This window comes from Tachypleus tridentatus, chromosome 6, assembly GCF_004210375.1.
Source record: "Tachypleus tridentatus isolate NWPU-2018 chromosome 6, ASM421037v1, whole genome shotgun sequence".
Lineage (NCBI taxonomy): Eukaryota > Metazoa > Arthropoda > Merostomata > Xiphosura > Limulidae > Tachypleus > Tachypleus tridentatus.
In genome coordinates, this window is record NC_134830.1 from 94,517,331 (window position 1) to 94,537,127 (window position 19,797).

At 33.8% G+C, this 19,797-nt stretch overlaps 1 protein-coding gene across 2 annotated transcripts in view; it reads right to left on the minus strand.

Moving 5' to 3' along the window:
• Positions 1-9,122, minus strand: part of LOC143253076 (uncharacterized) — a 61,551-nt gene extending 52,429 nt beyond the window's left edge. Inside the window, exons 1-2 of one of the 2 annotated variants that reach the window (XM_076506281.1) lie at positions 8,991-9,122; positions 456-1,305 (exon numbers count right to left, since the gene is read on the minus strand). In XM_076506281.1, coding sequence (XP_076362396.1) covers positions 456-1,034 — 579 coding nt within the window. In that variant the 5' untranslated portion in view covers positions 1,035-1,305; positions 8,991-9,122. Of the gene's footprint in view, positions 1-455; positions 1,389-8,990 lie in introns of both variants that reach the window. The other variant, XM_076506280.1, reaches the window with a different exon arrangement.
• Between the last annotated feature and the right edge of the window lie 10,675 nt (positions 9,123-19,797).

Consider the following 19,797-nt stretch of genomic DNA (forward strand, 5'->3'; position numbering starts at 1 on the left):
ATAAAATTGAAATGTTAATATACAGGGTGTTCGGAAAGTCACTGTGCAGTTTTGTAATCATATTTTATTCAGTCTATTTCAAGCCAGCAACTGATAGCAGTGTTTAGAAACAAAATAAGAAGGATCCAGGCCTGTATTGATGCCAACTGGGGTCACTTTCAACACCGTTTATAATTGTCATTCATATTTACCTACTGTATTCTATATTGAAATATGTCTGTTAATAAATATATAAGTGCACAGTGACTTTCCGAACACCCTGTAGTTAAATCTAAAAGATATTTATGTTAGTTATTACGTTATTTGCAAAACATTAAACTTCTAGGTCATAAACATAAATTGCTCTAGATTTGCACTCAATTTACAGTACCAAATTCTGTGTTCAATTTTTATGCACAATGACACAATTCAAAAAAATAAAAATGCATATGTAAACAGTAGCTGTAAATACATACATCCACTTTTAACTTGAATTCTGATGGGCTTATCTTCTGTAATCGAGAGTTCAAGCCCACACCAGTTTCTGGTGGATGTGGACAAGCAGCAGCGACCGTAAGTGCCTTATCTAAAGGGCATGTAAATCTTCCTTCATACATTGCAGGAGTGTAGCACTGACTGCTTTCTATAGAAAAATCTGCTTTAAAGTTATGGCGAGACTTGTAGCAGTGTGGAAGGCTAAAACACTTTCTTGGAAAAGACAGCAAGTTACGAGCCATTCCTGATCCCCTCTTACTGGTTCCTGCAAACCTTCTTTGAGTATGAGAAGCTGGTATGTAACTGTTCAGGTCAACTACTTGATGACAAGGACATGGATTATAGTAGTTTACCCAATCAAGAAGAGGAAGGTTGGCGCATAGTTCTGTTGCTGATGCACTTTTCATATTACTGGGTATAAATCGTCTTTGAACTGCTGAACTAAGTTTTGTGGATAGGAGACAGTTACACACTTCGTTTAGGTTTCCTTCAAAGTATCTTACTGGTCTCAAATAGCAGGAGTGGCACTGTGCAAAGCAATTTTCACAAAAATCTTCCATTTCTAAGTTAATATAAAACTTGTACTATCAGGAAATTTTTAAAATGTTTAAAGCTGCCACATAATAAAACTATGAACCTGTTTTACATGTTTTGTAATTCAGATTCTGAGAAATGTATTTTCACAACCATTGTGCTGGTTTGTAAAATGTTCTATTTACTTTGTAATTAAGCAGTTCACAGTTCAAATTTGGTCATGAATGTGGGAAGCACATTTCACTAGGTTTATTTTGTGTATTAAATAAGCATTCCAACTTGTAAATTGTAGTGCACCTAAGAAGAAAAGAATTTCAGATGACCCTCTGAAGTAGATTTCATTTTAGTTTAAACAAATATGGTATGAGCAGGTCAATAATCTGTAAAATAAAAAAAATACCCTAATTACATAAGATTTTGCAATGTTTTATCTAAAGAATATCCTTTTACTCAATCAACAATACATTTAATTTACTCTTGACAGACGTACTAAAATATAAAAAAATGTAAGTTATTAGAGTTGACCAATTAGTGAAATTTGCTAATCATTTAAATGTTGGGCTCCTTCCTTGATTACATTAAAATAACCGACTATCCACACATGGGACTTGGATAGCTGAAATGATGAAATAGAAACAATCAAAAATACTATAATTTATTTTAATTACCTGATTTATTATGTGAGTCATGAGACTAATTTATCAGCTGAACAACCCTGAATTAATCAAAAGTAATACTGAAAAATCATAAGAGCACTTGATTAACTGGAATAATCAAAAACTAATCTTCATTATAATTGCAGTATAAATAGCCTAAATCAGAATTTTCATTAGCTGATTATTTTATTTAATAATAACTAATGTTCACAGGTAACTGATCATTCGAGTTAATCATGCAGCTTTTTCAGTTGTTAGAAAATAACTGAAAAATTGTTAAAATTTATTCATAATCACATTTTTCTTTAAACTGCAACAAACATTTGACTAATACACAGTATGCCACTCATGCTTTCAAGGTTGTGGTAATATAAATTTTGGATATTGATTATTTATATATGTAGAAAGAAGTAATTAATAGTAAAAAAAAATTGCTTAGGCCTCACTTTAAATACTGTGTATTGTTTTGGCTTCCTTAATTTAATAACAGATACTGACTTACTCAAAAGGGATCACAGGAGGGGTACTAGTATGATTTCAAATGGAAAGATTATCTCATGTGGTTAAGTTAGGATATGTTAATTTATTTTCTCTTGAGTAAAGATGGATAAGAGATGATATTATTGAAGCTTACAAGAGTACTCAAGGGATTGATGTCATAAAGCCAGGAGTTTCATTAAGTACAAAAACTGGAGGGAGGAAGACCAGTTTCGCAATCCTCAATATGAATAAAGATTTACCTAGCCAAGCCTATCACTTGTTTTAATATTATGTTTAACCATCTCATCCCATAATCACATTTTTCTTAAAACTGCAACAAACATTTGACTAATACACAGTGCGTCACTCAACCTTTCAAGGTAGTGGTAATAGAAATTTTGGATGTATTTACAGACAAATCAATTATGTGTGGTAAAAAGTAATTAACAGTAAAAAAAAAATGCTTATGCCTCACTTTAAATACTGTGTACTATTTTGGTTTCTTTAATCTAATAACAGATTGTTTAATTGGAAAAGACCTATTTTTCTCTTCAAACTTTTCTTTTGTGACGTGGGTAATGAAATTTCGAATTTACCCATTTTCCAGAACATTCCAGGTAGATTCAGTGCTGAGTAGCTGATGGAGAATTTTCTCAAACTTAGAAGAATTTTCTAGAATGTTGTAGAACTTACAAGAATTTTCAAGAGCCTTTTAGAATTTCTTAAACTTTCCATAGTAATATAGGGGCTCACCACTTCAGTTTAGTTCTAGCTGCCAAACTGAACACATAGACCAATCTTATTTTATCAGAGATGGCATCAAGAAGCTGCAAGCATTCTCCAGATGCATTCTGCTATGTATGTGGCCAATTTATAAAGACAAGAGCGAGCACTGCAAAAAAACTCTAGAAGGTAAAATGGACAATTTTTGCTTGCTTGAATAGTAAATTTTTATATTATACAAATGTTATACCTTTTGAAATTTAAATATCTTTAACTTTTTTTTAAATTCCCAATAGTATAGAAAAAATATCACATATAAACTATTTTGCATGAACCTCTTACACATTAGTTGTGGATAAAATAAATTTATTCTTCGTAATAACAATTTTATTCTGCTCTTTTGCAGGATGGTACAGAGGGGAAAAAGAGACTCTATTCCAAAAATCTGGCCTGAACCCACTGGGCACTCAAGCAATTGTTACTTCTGCATGGTGGACCCTTCCAAATGCTGGCAAGAATGCATCTGGACCTTCCATCATCATCTCCCCAGTGCCACACTGCCCTGAGCTCTCTGTACTCACTCCACCAGAAAAAAAAGCAGCCATCCTCAGAAGAGAGTAGCAAATCAAAAGAGGAGGTAGACGCTGAAGATCCAAATTACAATTTTAGAGGTGCAGCTGGTAAGAGAAACCCATACTACCCCAACCAAAGAGACTTCAATGACTTGATCAGAGATCTTGGTCTAACAAAGTTGAATGCTGAGCTTTTGACATCTAGACTCAAGGAGTGGGATTTGTAAGATAAAAGTGTGCAAGTCACAAGTTAGAGGAAGTGTCACTGACATTTTACAAGCTTCTTCACTCGTTAAGATGGGCTCTGCTTCTGCCACAATGTATCCAGTCTGTGTGAGGCAAATGGAATTGTTTGTAACCCGAACAAGTGGTGCCTCTTCATTGATAGCTCATCCAGAAGCCTCAGAGCCCTACTGCTCTATGACGGAATAAAATATGTCTCTTACCCTGGCTCATTTGGTTCACCTCAAAGAGGAATACCACAGTGTCAAGACCTTGCTAGAAGCCTTGAAGTATGATGAGTAGGGCTGGGAGGTTATCAGAGACTTCAAAATGGTGGCATTCCCGATGAGTCTCCAAAGAGGCTTTACCAAGTTTCCCTGTTATCTTTGTCTTTGGGACAGCAAGGACACTGTAATGCACTACAACAGGAAGTACTGGCCACAATGGACAGAGTTCTCTGTGGGGAGACACAATGTCAAGTGTGAGCCACTAGTGGACCTCCAGAAGGTGTTGTTCCCACCATTGCACATAAAACTGGGTCTTATGAAACAATTTGTCACAGCTCTTGATAAGAAGTCTGTAGCCTTCAAGTACCTTTGAGACTTCTTCCCTAAACTGTCTGAGGCAAAGGTCAAAGCTGGTGTCTTCGTTGGACCACAAATAAAGAAAAGTGCACAGAATTTCCCAAGAAGCTCAGTAGGAAGGAAAAAAAAAACCTTGGGGCAGCTCTGTCAGAGTGGTTCGGGGGCTTCTTGGGCAATCACAAGGCTGAAAATTATGTGGAACTTGTTGAGGCTCTGTTGAAGAACTATGGCAAAATAGACTGCAGGATGTCCCTGAAAGTCCATATCCTTGATGCTCATCTTGATAAATTCAAGGAGAACATGGGAGCGAGCATACTCAGAGGAGCAAAGCAAGCACTTCCACCAAGATATACTGGACTTTGAACACCGCTACCAAGATGCATACAAGGAGAACATGATGGGAGATTATATTTGAGGGCTAATACGTGAAAGTGATTTACATTACAGTCCTAAATCTCGAAAAACTACTCACTTCTAAATATTTTAGTATAAATACATGTAAAACTTGATTCATATGTTTTGTTCAGACCTTATGTAAATAAAAATATGTAAATTTGCCTGTTTTTACATGGAAAATAGGTTAATTTCTAAATTTCATTATCCAGGTCACAAAACCAAAGTTTGAAGGGAATAATGGCCATTTTCTGTACTTTTACAACATAAGCAATTACGAAATAACACATGCTATCCAGGAACAAAACTCGTGTTACACAGTGTAATCCTTCAATATTCCTTGAACATCTCTTATACAAAAACAAAGTTACTACTCAATTTTTTTTCAATCTGCACAATGAAGAAAACAAACTAGAGGCTATACACACATACTTGTAAATGAGAATTTTCAGGCAATCTCAGTAAAACTAATTGAGCCACTTCTAAATGTTTCTGTGTGTTTCAAAAACATTTCTATAAGTATTTAGGATTCTGTTTATAAATATAATAAGTTTGTTTGTTTTTTCTTAATGAAATCCTTGAAAAACCCTCTACTTATTTTGTGCTATACTCTGAAGGAAACAAGGTGATAAGGATACAAGTTTATGGCTTAGAAAAGCCAGTCTATAAGACAAATTTATTTTTCTAACAAGGTGGTTGACTTATGAAATGAGTTACCACTGGCAGCAGTGTAAGCCAGCATAGTGCTTAATAGGAATTTAAATGTTTCTAAGAAATAAGAGTAGGTTTCTATTTTTAGTTTTCCAATAGAAAATGTGATAATGATCACTTAGTTCCTTGTTATCTGTAGATTAAGTAATTCCAATGATAAAAATTTTAAATAATTCAATTAAGATAAACAAATTTATTACATTTATTAATATATACTTTCTTCAGAAAAATCAGTACAAAACTTTCTGGCAACAGCATGGACTGACTTTTCAAATGTTGCACATAACCAGAACATTATTATTACAATGGGAAGATAAATGGAAATCATTCTTTTTTTTTGTTACTCCACTAGCTACTCTTAAAAATATGTAACACTGAAATAAAAAAAAACTTAACTGTGGAATAAAAACTGTGAAAAACTGGTTTTTCTCCATATTTTGTCTTCTCTAGTTATCTATACTCTGATATTCATATCTAACATTTTCACCTTAAAAATTTAGAATCCAAAACAATGGCCAATTCATACATGAAAGGTCAGTTGAGGGGAAGTTGCTTAGAACTTTAGACATGAATGTCAGACCTATCACCTCAAGTTAAATTATGCTTACTTTGCACAAATCATAGTAGTATAGCTTTTGGATGCTAATTCATAAATATTACTTTTTTTTAACTAGGCAACTTTTCATTAAAATGATGCAACCAAATATTCAGGGGTTCTCTAATTCAAGCCTTCTCAATGCCTTTTTTAAATTATTAGTAACTTTGTAACTTTTAAACTTTTTCATTTTCATTTTAAGCATGCAATTACAATGGATTCCTATTATAGCATTATGATTTGATAACAACTACCCAGAACTATTTAATTTCTTATGAGGAACTTCATATAGAACTGTTTCACTGTTATCAGCAACACAGCAGCAAAATACTCAAGTATTATATAACTATCATATTTAATTTTAGGTAAATTTAACTATTCTTATCACACATTCCATATAGCATAATCTCTCTTTGCTAAACTCTTGCCTAACATCTTCTTGTATTGTTTGATAATTCTTTACTTTTTTTGTAATACTTTATTTAGCTTTTCAAAATCTGACGTAAATTACTAATTGAAAATTACATGTACATGTAATTTACAAGCTTAAGAATATCAGTTTTCTTCTGGCAGGATCCAATGAAATTATTTTTTAAATTTTATACATTAAAAGCATCACAATACATAAATACTTTCTGAAAGTAATTCTGTACATTGCACTTAGACTAAGTACAATCAGAATACTACAATTCTCTCCAGGGAAAATAAAATTATGACCATACAGTGTGTTGTTCAGTATTACATTTATGAAGCCAGTCTGATTTCTTTAAACTGTTGTATTTTCTAATCTTTAAAATGTATTGAAAAAATTAAAAACCACTTACCTTATTGCTTTAGAGATCAAAGTTTACAAATATTCCCCACTAAAATAAAGTTATTTAAATATGAAAAAAAAACCTACATATTTATAGCATAACATTTTGGGACAACGTGGAACTTAGTGGATTATCTTGACTGTTCCATTCTCTAAACTAAATTTAAAAAAAAAAAATTGAAGCTAGTCTTTATCATTCATATACTTATAAATCTTTTTCTTAAACTCACATAAATTCACTGCCTCTATAACATCTGAAAGCAACCCCTTCCATAGGCCAACTACCCTGTTAGAAAAATGAAACTATCTTACCTAAAGAATAACCTGCCAAAATTTATGTGTCCCCAAGTCCTACTGTTTTCACTGTTGAATATGAAAAAATGGTGAGGCATTAACACTATCAATTCCGTTTACAATCTTAAATACCTCAATCATATTCCCCCTCTTCTTTATTCAAGAGAAAACAATTTGAGAGATTTCAGCCTCTCCATCCCAGGCACTATTCTAGTAACCCTACTCTGAATCATTTCCAATAATTCAATGTCTTTCCTAAGATAAGGAACCCAAAACTGATCACAGTATTTAAATGCAGCCTAGAATGCAGCCAGTTTGAAACTTCCCTTACAGCTGAGTTAATAGCCTTAGCAAACAAGCTAGCTACTACTTTATTTCAATGTAAACCATCCCTTTGAAAAAGTTCCCTTCTTCCACTGAACTAATTCCATAGATCCAACTAGCCAATCTGCTCATTCTTGTATACTAGCCTAAGTTTAGCATTTAGCCATAGTGACCAACTTATAACTTCATCCCCACAATTAATTTTGTCAGGGTTACTGCCCAGAAGAAACTAATTTGTTTTTAAATAAGAAACAGTTTGTAACATAAACATAATATATTTGAAGAGATTATGTAGAAAATCAAAAGTGTGAACAATGTCAAAAAGTTATCAGAAGCTTAAACTTATAAAACAAAAAAGTTAATAAAATTGAGATCTTTATATAACAGAATAGGCATGAAGTCTTAATATTGCTATGTATCCTCCGTTCACAAAACTCTTTTTAGTTTTTATCAAAATCACATCTTATCATACATGTAGAATTTATTTTTACAGAGTACAGTATTCAGTTTTTATGTAAAGCTTAGTATATACCACAAAAAATACCCCTGTATCTCCAGATATAACAAACAATTAATGCTAATAGTGTGATTGTTTTACTTTTCCTTTCATTTCCAGTATCTTATATATCATAATTCTATTCCTGGAATTGATGTAGTTGGCATTTTTGTTGTTGTGCATGCCTGTGTGAAGCCAAATAGGGTTTTGAAGAATAGACATCTACTGGAGTACTGGAAATAAGTCAAAGGAGGTTATGGTCAAGCTTCATTTAGATTATTATTTGCAACACTGGTGTCATTACTTCACCAAGGACATTACATTATTGAAGATAGTTCAAAGAAAGATTGCTAATATGATCCCTTGAATGGTGGGGTTGTATGAGGACAGGTTAAGATCCTTAAAACTATTTTCTCTTGAGAAAAGATGGGTCAGAAGTGATCTAATTACCTTACTAACATTCATAAATGGAAAAGATAGGATGAATGTATTTTTATCTTGTTAGTATGTAAAAGTGGCAGGACTAGGGGCAAGGAAAAAGTTATCTGCCACTTAGGCAATTTTATTTTCCAAACAGTGATACATATTTGTGACAGACAATGCTATCATATCATACGTAGTAAATGCAATAAGAATGGGGAAGTTCAAGAAAAGGCTTGATGAATGCATAAAAAATAAGGGCTGGATATATACAGTTAAGTATTTTTACAATGAATTGATTGTGATTGCCACAAGGGCCCAAGAGATCTTGCTGTCCCTCAAAAAGGTAATTGTTGTATTTTTATTAGTAGCATTAGTTAAAAACGAAAAAAACCTAAATAAAAGCATGAAGATTACAGCCTCTGTTGTATCTCTAGAATTTTTAGCCTATATAAAAAATCCATCTTTACGTTAGGATTAACATTACTACATTTATAGCTTTTTAAATTTAACCGTATTTAATCTTTATTTCAAACTAAAAAGTACTAAGCCTACTTTTACTTGAAAATCATGCATTTTATGCTAAGTACTCGATAATTCCAAATATAGTTTTAAAATTAAAGTTACTCTAATGTCTTCTTTTTCTTCGAATAACATACAATTTACAACATATATCTAAATGAAAATATTAAAATTACATTAAGTTAGAGTAGTATGATATACTTATCAATCTTCACGTTTATTATTATTATTTAACATTTTATAACAATATTTTAAGTTTACGTTGAAACACTTAGGTTGATACGTATAGCGCGCCGCCTGTAAGAATGTGTTTCTATAGTAACGTCTGATAAACAGCAATATAGTTAAAGTACCATTATAATGTTTAGACACACCCTAAGATATGTGCATTTACTTTAGAAACATCAATATTTTCTTTTGCAAATAAATAAGCAAACATTTGCATGACTATACAACACACAATTCCAGATTAGATCTTATTTATAATGAGAAATTATATGTCAACATGATAGCAAAATAAATTACTTACAACATATAATAGCACATATATATTTTTAATAAAGCTGCTTAAACATGTAAAGGTGAAACGTGGTGTATTATTACCTTTTAATGACGTTTTGGAATGTAGTTATTTATTTTATCAGAAATGAGAAGTATTAAAAACATTGAGCGGTTCCTTGAACTGATTAAAAGTTTCTATATAAAATCATAGCCATTGCTTTCAACTGGTGGCCCGGCATGGCCAAGTGTGTTAAGGCGTTCGACTCGTAATCCGAGGGTCGCGGGTTCGAATCCCGGTCGCACCAAACATGCTCGCCCTCCCCGTCGTGGGAGGGGTTATAATGTGACGGTCAATTCCCCTATTCGTTGGTAAAAGAGTAGCCCAAGAGTTGGCGGTGGGTGGTGATGACTAGTTGCCTTCCCTCTAGTCTTACACTGCTAAATTAGGGACGGATAGCGCAGATAGCCCTCGAGTAGCTTTGCGCGAAATTCCAAAAACAAAAAAACAAGTGCTTTCAACTGATTAAAAACTAACATATTTGTCACTATATATCACAATGGCTCCCACACGACCCAATTGGGAGCCAATGTGATATGCATGCCTCTCCCTCCAAGAGTCTCATTTGCAAGTCTGGGAGCTAGCAACGCCAAAAATGAAGTTTTTATAGTTTTGGTACACATAGCACAGAGAGCACATTGTGTGGCTTTTTATTTAATTAAAAAGAAATAAACAAGTACTCTGTTCCTTTTCCTAGGTCTGCTCACCTGACGTCTCTCATTTCCATATCAGCTTCCTGATCTCCTTTTATTTCCTATTTTCACATCTCTCAAACTAAAAACTCTGCTTGTCTCATTAGTGACTATCTTGTGGGGCCTGATTCAATCCCGCTGGTTCTCTTCGTCAACCTTTGATCTATATTTGACAAACAGATGGGTTCTTCAAGTTCTCACCCATGGCCTATCACTCCATTTATCCAACCCCTATTATCTCATTCATCTTCAGCATGTTTAGGATGCAATCTTAGATCTTTTGGCCGGGAGTCCCAAGAATATTCACCCCTGTTCCAGAATATTATTATTTTCTTCCATACTTGCATAACATGTGATAAATCTCTAAATTATTTTGTTATAAAATTACCACGCGTATGACTCGAGAAGAAAAAGTTGTTTAAAGCTAATCGTAGTTGTGGTTTAATATCACAGAAATAAATGTGTTTCAATACACATATTAACATAAGTGACTGTAAGATTAAAAACTATATATTACTTTGTATGCTGAATATTTATAACTAGTAAATTACCCATGACAGTTTACAACTTTGAAAAGCAATTTGCATTTCTTGTTTTGAACAATAATGTAAAGTGTTTCTATTAAATTTCAGCTAAATCGGTTCAACCAATCATAATGGCCCCCAAACACTTTGTTCTCTTATTTGATCCCTTCATTCTTATCTTCTTCTAATGCTATAGAATTTATTCCGAACTTATAATTTATTCTGTATTTGTGCTGGTTTCATATAACACATTATTGAGAAAAATTTGTTAAGTTGATTTCAATCTAGCTACCATTTTTTCTTTGTTATTTTCGAGTAGATACTATGATAAAAACTACACTGCTCGCGGTAAGATTTGCATCAATATTGGAAGTTCTGCCAAACATTGACAGCAGTATTTGTCAATGGTAGTTAAGGCAAGATCGCAAGGATATGACTTCACCCATATTTGCATGAGAATTACCATCACACAAGTAGTTCTAGTCGTTTTGGGTAAATATGGCCCCAAGTGGCACAGCAGCATGTCTCTGGACTCACACTGTTAGAAATCAGGTTTCGATACCCGTAATGATCAGATCACATATAGCCCATTGTGTAACTTTGTGCTTAATTCCAGACACTCACTCACTAATTTAGGTAAATACAACATTTCTGCAAAGTGAAAAATGCTACATTTATTAAGTTTGGTTCATGGATTCATTTTAAATAATTAAACACAAAAAACCTAATCAAAGCAATCACCCCATGTGAATAAAGCACGTACAAAAATTGTGTATGTGTATTATGTATTATAACAATTTACCGTTATACGTTTATTTTATTATCTACGTGTGTTTCACGATAGTTTTCTTTTTTGCATGTGACGTATATTCTTGACTGTATTGCGCAGTTCTCGCCTGTTCTCGAAATTTGTAAAATATTATTGAGAGTGGGAATCAACGACATCTGTTTTACAAAAACATGAGCGTGCTCGAACATTGTTTAAACTTCAAGAAACTTGCATGATAATATAAGATCAACTAGCCGAGAGACAGTAATAGAAGAAGATTATTATTGGTCAGCTACAGTCAATGTATTCCTTGATGACGAAAAACCTACTTGAAACAAAAATGTATCTCAGAATGGCTGGTATGGGTGTTAACATTTTTATTAATAAGGAGGGAACAACGTTACATTAATTGTGATTAACGCCTATTAATCGGAAAACTACAGGTTTGAACCAGGAACATTTATAGATTTCGAACATTACAAACCGTTTAACTTCAAACGTTAGTATTTCTACGAGGGCATTAGATACTGTCGCTGATAAAAACTTACGGGTTCTTCAAACTCAGCCAGTCATCAAAATAAGTGTAGAGTTGTATCAACAAAAATTCAATTTGTTGTCTGTGAACGTTTATAAAATATTCAGCTCTATACCAGATATAAGACTCTTGATATAAAAGATATAAAATTCTTGTATATAAACCATCATTCGTAATAGCTGTTATTATATTGGGTTGAGGAATAATTCGTGAGCGTTTTATCAAGTTAAAAAATATATTCATAAATGAAACGCTTTCGCAAAATATTTCATGTCATTTGGTAGATAATTTATTGCTCTAGTAGATGGTGTGTTTGATTTTCATATGTCTTTAATTTTTGCTTTCATTTTCAGCTCATTAAATGGAATGTCAAGTGGACAAAATCGAGCATTTTCGACACCATCTGCTTTTCGCATTTAATTTCTGGCAATTTTTTTTTAAAACAATGCATACTATATACCTAGGTATTACATGAAATAAAGTATCATAATAAATGTTTTGGGTGTAATGTGTTCATGCATTGAAGTATTGTATAGTCTTGCATGTAATGCTTGAATGAAATTATTTAAAAACGCTCACGAATTATTCCTCAACCTAATAAATTGTATTTTTTTATATTAATATATATTTTTATTAAGAAAAAATTGTGTGTATCAATCTTTTTGGCAAATATCATAAATTTAATACACATTAACACTTAATTAACTTTTAATTCAAATTCAAATTTCTGGTTATCTGAAATCATAATACGTTAACATACGTAAAATAATAGATCGGAGACTTCCGAAATAAATTATAATACGTAACGGAATGATATAATAAATGTTGTTTCGGGCCTGGCATGGCCTAGCGCGTAAGGCGTGCGACTCGTAATCCGAGGGTCGCGGGTTCGTACCCGCGTCGCGCCTAACAAGCTCGCCCTCCCAACCGTGTGGGCGTTATAATGTGACGGTCAATCTCACTATTCGTTGGTAAAAGAGTAGCCCAAGAGTTGGCGGTGGGTGGTGATGACTAGTTGCCTTCCCCCTAGTCTAGTCTTAGGGATGGCTAGCGCAGATAGCCCTTGTGTAGCTTTGTGCGAAATTCCAAAAACAAAACAAACAAAAAATGTTGTTCATTTGTGTTTTGTGTGTGTATTTACTCTCCTTATTTCATTTGTTCGCATGACTCAATTACTGAAAGATATAACATAATTTTGAACAAGGTATAATTAATGGATGCTGCATAATCTTGTAATAAATCTCACATCTGAAATTTACTTTTTACTGTCCAGGAAGCAAACAAGATCAGCTCAAGCAATTATCTGTTCGAAAAGGAATGAGGTTCTTGTGTTCTTTTGCAATTATGATGATTGTTTATCCAACTTACATTAAAATGGTTGTAAGCATGATAAGCAAAGGTAAAATTATTGAGGTCCATGTGCATATACTTGGATTACATATACGCTCCATATCATCAAGTATACAGTTGACAAAGTATCTGAGATTCCTAGTTGAAGCTTTTGCAAGCATTCTGGCCTCTTCACAGTTGCAGAGACATAGTGACTTATCAATTGAATATTGCAGTGTATATGTAAGACCAGATGGCCAACTGAGTAAAATATAAGTAACCCTTATCACATAGATAAAAATGATGTAAATTCCATTTTAAAACTACTCCACCTGTTTCTCTGAAACACGAGAGATATAGCCAGTACTGAAATACAGCAGATGTTAACGAACATAATCACAAAACCTTCAAATGTGTTTGGTATAAATAGCTACGACCAGCTGATCAAGAAAAAGGAAAACAGAGAGTAACAGTAAAATCACAATAAAGAAAATTGGTCAGAGAAAGTTAAAAAGTGTAAAAATAATCTTCATAGGAGTGATGGGCTAATGGGTGTTTTACGTTACAGTGAATTTAACAAATTGGAAGAGATGAGAAGAAGAAATAGTCTCATCAATGAGTATTATAAAGTAACTAAACATGCCTGAAAAGACTTTGACGAAAAAGCAGACGATTATTGGAACTTCGGAAAAGAAGACAGTTGTTGGAAGTTCAATATACAACTTTAGTAACTCACGTGACAGCGTAAGTGAATTAAGCATTGGTATTACTGCAATAAAGAGAGAGAACGAGAAGTAGTTCGGCTCACTGAATTATAAAGTAATTGAATTAACTTAATTGGAGTTTTGACAAAAAGAGAGCTATATAGTGCTCTATAAGATAAACTAAGTTCTCCATAGTTTAAACAGTTTTTCATATGTTTAACTTGTTTTGAATATAAATGTATATATTATTTTAAAAACAAGTGTGTGCTCTTCGTTTATTAACAATGGCGGCGCCAGGATATTTTCGTTGGGGAGGGGCTGAGGTAAACTGTGGAGAGGCTTCCCAAAATGCCATCAATATGATGTATAGATGGTAAATTATAATAATGTAAATACCTAGGTACATTTCAGAAAGGTGTGCTATTTTGAACTGCGTTTTCAACGCAGTTTTCATTGGAAAATCGTACTCTGATTAATAATTCATTATTACTAATAGGGGATGTTCTAAAACTGTGGGCGGCTAATGGGAGTGTGCGGGGGGTTGTGGCGTGCGGCTGGCATCTGGATCTCGATCGGACTAAGACGATCGTTAGCCGTACGCAGAGCGTACACCATGGTCAGCGGCTCGGTGATCATACGCTTAAGTCGTTCGAGGCGGGAATCGCGCACTCGAACAAAGCAAACCCGCAGCCTGGATATTGAATGGTCATAGTAGCACTAAAACAAAATGTCTGAATTGCAGTTGATCTTCACAGAAAGGCTGGTTTCTTCATAAGTTCACATTATTCATAAGGCCAAACTGTGATTGTGATATTGTTCTTATTATCATAAGTGTGACAAGCACCTGTTATAATAATATAACTACTACATTACATTAAATTAGGCACTTCCAAATAGCTTCCAATGACAATTTCAGAATTCATTCTAGAATTGTTTAGAAATATTATTTGGTCATTTAACATGTAAGGTTATTATCTAATCATAAGTATAACATTAATTGGATTGTAAGTCACAATTGTAAGTGTATGCCACAATCATCAGTACAATTTTGGATGGCTGATACACAATGCAAAATGATCTCACAGAGGACACAACACCGGCTAAATGCTTCATAGTTTTGACAATACACTTACACATGCATGCTATGTTTTACTTTTCAATAAAATATAAATGAAATTAATGGGTAAATACCTGTGAAACCTTTGGTTTACCAAGTAAAATCCTTGATCATCTGTTGTAACTTGAAATCAACGTGGTTGTCTAATCTTCGTCAAAGCTCAAGATAGAACGGCATTGCACAGGGAGCGGCAATACAGTGCATGAGTTTCAGTGCATTCAGTACGTTGCTATGAAACGCATGACACATACTTCCGTCTTAATGAAGACGTTGAGTTCTACAGATCTATGTCTCTTTAATGTTAATTGTTAAGCAACAACGACGATTGTGTTTTCCATATTTTATGAATATATGTAGGTAACAATATTGGGGGGGTTTGCTCAATTTTGGGAGCTCAAGTCCCCCCCAAGCCCCCTTGGCGCCGCCACTGTTTATTAACGACTTTTTCGGCAAAGAGTCACAGACAATTACTGTAGTATAATCCTTAGCTCAACATTCCCATATATTTATATCACCATACATGCTATTACAGACTACTTATCTGATATTTGGGGAGCCACAGCTAGAATTATACAGTGGTAAATAGCAATAGCAGAAAATGTAAACAATAGCAGAAATAAGTAGGCCTGTAAACGCTCAACTGAAGTAATAACGAAAACAGTGTGGAGATTTAAATCACTATTAATCATGTGAAAGATTGATAAATAAATAGGAAAAGGAGAGTGCCTAAGGTTAAAACACAGTAAACTATGAGAGTTTGTTAAATAATAACAAGAACTAGAGAAAATAGAACACTGGTAGAGAGAGAGAAAGAAAGACTAAAAGAAGAAAGTGAAATAGAGAATAAGAGCACAAACTGAGATTGCAAATCTCTCTCAACTGAAGGATTTAGACCCAGGAATTACAATGGAGTTATGGCTAGTCAATTAAAGGTGCCCAAACTTGATTAACAAAAAGATGAAATAAATGCTTTCTTGGATAAATATGGAAGATTTACCCAATATAAGAATTAGAACAAAAGTGATTGGGCTGTCTGTTACAGCCTACTTCTCACAGAGACGGCCTAGAACTATATTGCAGGCATGGTATCAAAATATACCATGGACTATGACAAGTTAAAAGTGGCTTTGCTGAAAAGATATGAACTTACTGAGGAAGGTTCTTGTCAGAAGTTCAGATAACTCAATCCTAAAACTTGAGAAACTGTATTTCAGTTTGTGACACAAGATGGACTGACATGGCCAAATATGGTAATAGCTTGAGGAACTGGCAGATCTATTAGTATGTGAACAGTTAATGATCACGTGTTCATTTTACATGTCACTATTCCTAAGGAAGAGAACACCAAAAGACGTGGAGGAAATTATACATCTGGCAGAACAGCAAATGGACATCCATGGAGGAAGTATAATTGGCAAGTCCAAATATATTTAGTTAAATTCGAAACCAGTTATGGTTGATCAAAAACAAGAGTCTACCAAAGGTGGCAGAAGTTTAACAAACAAAAGGGAGAAGAGTTGTTATGTTTGCTATAAAATGGAAAACACTGCAAAGGAATGCCAGTCCATTACCAGCAACCAACAGCAAAAATCTCAATATAAAGCAGCTGGAGCTAACTACAAAGATAATGCTGATAAGAAACAAGAAAATAATAACTAGCACTATGAATGCTATTGCCAGAAGAAACAGATTCACCACAAGAAGGAAGTGCTAATTCCAAGATTGATCAGTGAATAACTAACAGTCAGCTCAAGTTAGCAAATGGATCAACAATGCCAGTGGTTATTAAAGCATATGACGTATATTAAGAAATGATATAAAATCACAGTATGCCAGTAAGTGAATGGTATGATGAGACAAGGAAATGAAGGCTCTATGAGATTGGATACAATAGTGCAATAGTGTGAACCAATATAATATCTGATGGTCAGATTACTGTCAAAGTATGTCAATGTGTGCTAATTTATAAGACAATGAGAAAGTCTCCCACAGCAAAAATAAAGTTGAATACTCAAGTTATATAGAAGATTTTGAGGTCATGTGTTGGAAGACATCAATACACAACTAGATAATTGGAAAAACTGGATAGTAGAAATTTCGATGAACTAGACAGAAAGAAGATTGGTTAAGGATCTTCAGTCACCATCAGAGCTCAAAAAAAGAAGGACAGACAAGATATCAAGCCTCTACAAGTGTCAACAGGCAATATCCCTAATGTAAATTTGCAGGAGTTGCGTTAGCAGGATTTCTTGAAATGTTCTGCCTACTTTACGACAGTCCAGGAGTTGCGTTAGCAGGATGGGGCTACTCAGTTTGGATTACTCAAAGTAATAGTTGGCTGTTGAACACGTTCCTGTGGGAAGATGCATGAGACCTATCGTGAGGCGATTTTCCATCCTAATCCACACGGCATCCATGATAATTGCACTGACTCTGGCAAAAAGACTTTTACCTGCAATGTTGGTGCTGAAACTGTATCCTGGAACCACAGTGACTTCATCGGACGAGAAATGGAAGACTCTGGGACAGTCTGACTTAATTCAGTAAGTCAAATCCTGTTGAAATGAGAATTTTTTGTGTTCTTTTGAGAATGTATAAAGTATGTTTAAATATAAAAACTATAATCAGTATATGTTAAATATGTACTGAATCATGCAAACTCGTCTGGTTAATTTGATGAATAATCATAAAAACAACAGGTAAACAACTTTCCAGCAGTATGTTAACTGTGTTTGCAACATTACCGTCCTATAGAAACACGAGTAAATGTAAAATAAAATGAGACATGTTGAAACCTGCATACTGTCGATATGAATGTATAGAAATATATTTGTAAAATTATGCAGTTAAATGTACATTGAGGCATGTATATAACCATTGCACACGTTTGTAAAATACATGTAATACAAATAGATATATGAATGAAAAAATCAAACGTTGTGACAGAATAATTTATATATAAATGATCAGGAAATGTAATTAAATATAGAACTAATGAATTAATGTTTTAAACTGATTGTCTTAAATCTAACAATTTTGAGACACGTTGATCTACTTCTTGAATGTTATGGTCGCTGACGTCATGCACGCCTTCTCGCCCCCTGCAATGTACTCTGTCTGACATTAATGCATGGCACCGATGTCTTCTGTTTTCATTTCGAATTTGATGTTCTGTTATCATGTCTACCAGTCAAGGCGGCTCAGCAACGCACTTTCTATGATCACTTCATTGTCTCTACATTTTCAATCCCGAAATCTGCATACATGTGGCGACATCTAAAGACGTGTCCTGAATATTTGTTTGATCACTTACTTTAAAACATTAAAACAAAACAAATTGAACTGTTCAAACGCCTACCTACACCATATGATATTATAAAAACCAGATATAGTGTTCCAACACCTAAGTTCAACACAAAATATTGATGCACAATTTGCACATGACTCCAGATAACTAATTTCATTTTATTCGTTCTCTTGCTAATTAACAGTTCTAACACCTGACTGTTCCACTAGATATTAACACAAAATTAGTTAAACAATTTCAGCATCTGGCTTCTTCTAAAGATGTCTAATCAAAATTAGGTGACCTGTTTGAACATTTAGCATTTCCAAAATATGTTAAAATAAGATAAAGTGAACCGTTTGAACATCTATTGTCCCACAAGATATTAAAACAAAACTAACTGAATTGTCTAGTTATCCACTTACACAACAATATACTAAAAGAAAATAAAACAATTTCTTCCAACATTTAGCTTTTTCACGATATATTAGAAAAGGAAAAAAAAATGAACTTTTTTAATATTTTGGTGTTTCATGCACCATTAAAATATCTCAAAAGGAAATAAATTTCAAATTATTTCTTTTTTGTCATCCTATCGGTCGTTTGCCGTCAATGTCCACCAATATGACAACATTCCTAATACGCTTCCCTTGTTTTTTTATGATGTCTGCACCATATAAAGCGACTTCCTTGTATCTTTTTTGCTATGGCTGTAACATCTATGCATTTTGGAATATACAAGCTGCGGATTTGGTAATTTTTGGTACTCTTAACTCCACACATCCACCACAACGTTCCTAACGCACATATTTTTTGCTGCACTGACCAATATTCACTCTCATATGTTATGAATGGGCAAACCAATGTTTTGTACAATACTCTTTTCAGTTTCACACGTATCTTTTGGTTGCATATGACTCCAGAAAACTAATTTCATTTTATTTGTTTTCTTGCTATCCTAACTTTCATGGTTTCTTAAGTGTTTCCATCGCTCTGAATTATTGATCCTAGATATTTAAATTTTTTGATTGCTCAACAAGTTCTCTAAAGATATTCATATTTATGTACTTTTGTATATGTATTGTTAAGCATCCCAGTACAAATCCATATTGATTTTATATGATTGAGATTTTTTGTTAATTCTCTTACGTATTAGTATTTTCTATAACTTGATCGTGCGATTCATCAATTTCATTCCTCGGTAATTCGCACATAGACCTGGCATGGCCAGGTGGTTAAGACGTTCGGCTTGCAATCTGAAAGTAGAGAGTTGGAAACCCTGTGACAAGAAACATATAACGTGCTTTCAGCCGTGAGGGCTTTATATTGTGACGGTCAATCCCACTATTCATTGGTAAAAGAACAGCCCAAGAGTTAGCGGTGGGCGGTGATGACTAGACGCCTTCATTCTAATGCTACACTGCTAACACAGATAGCCCTCATGTAGCTTTGTGCGAAATTCAAACAA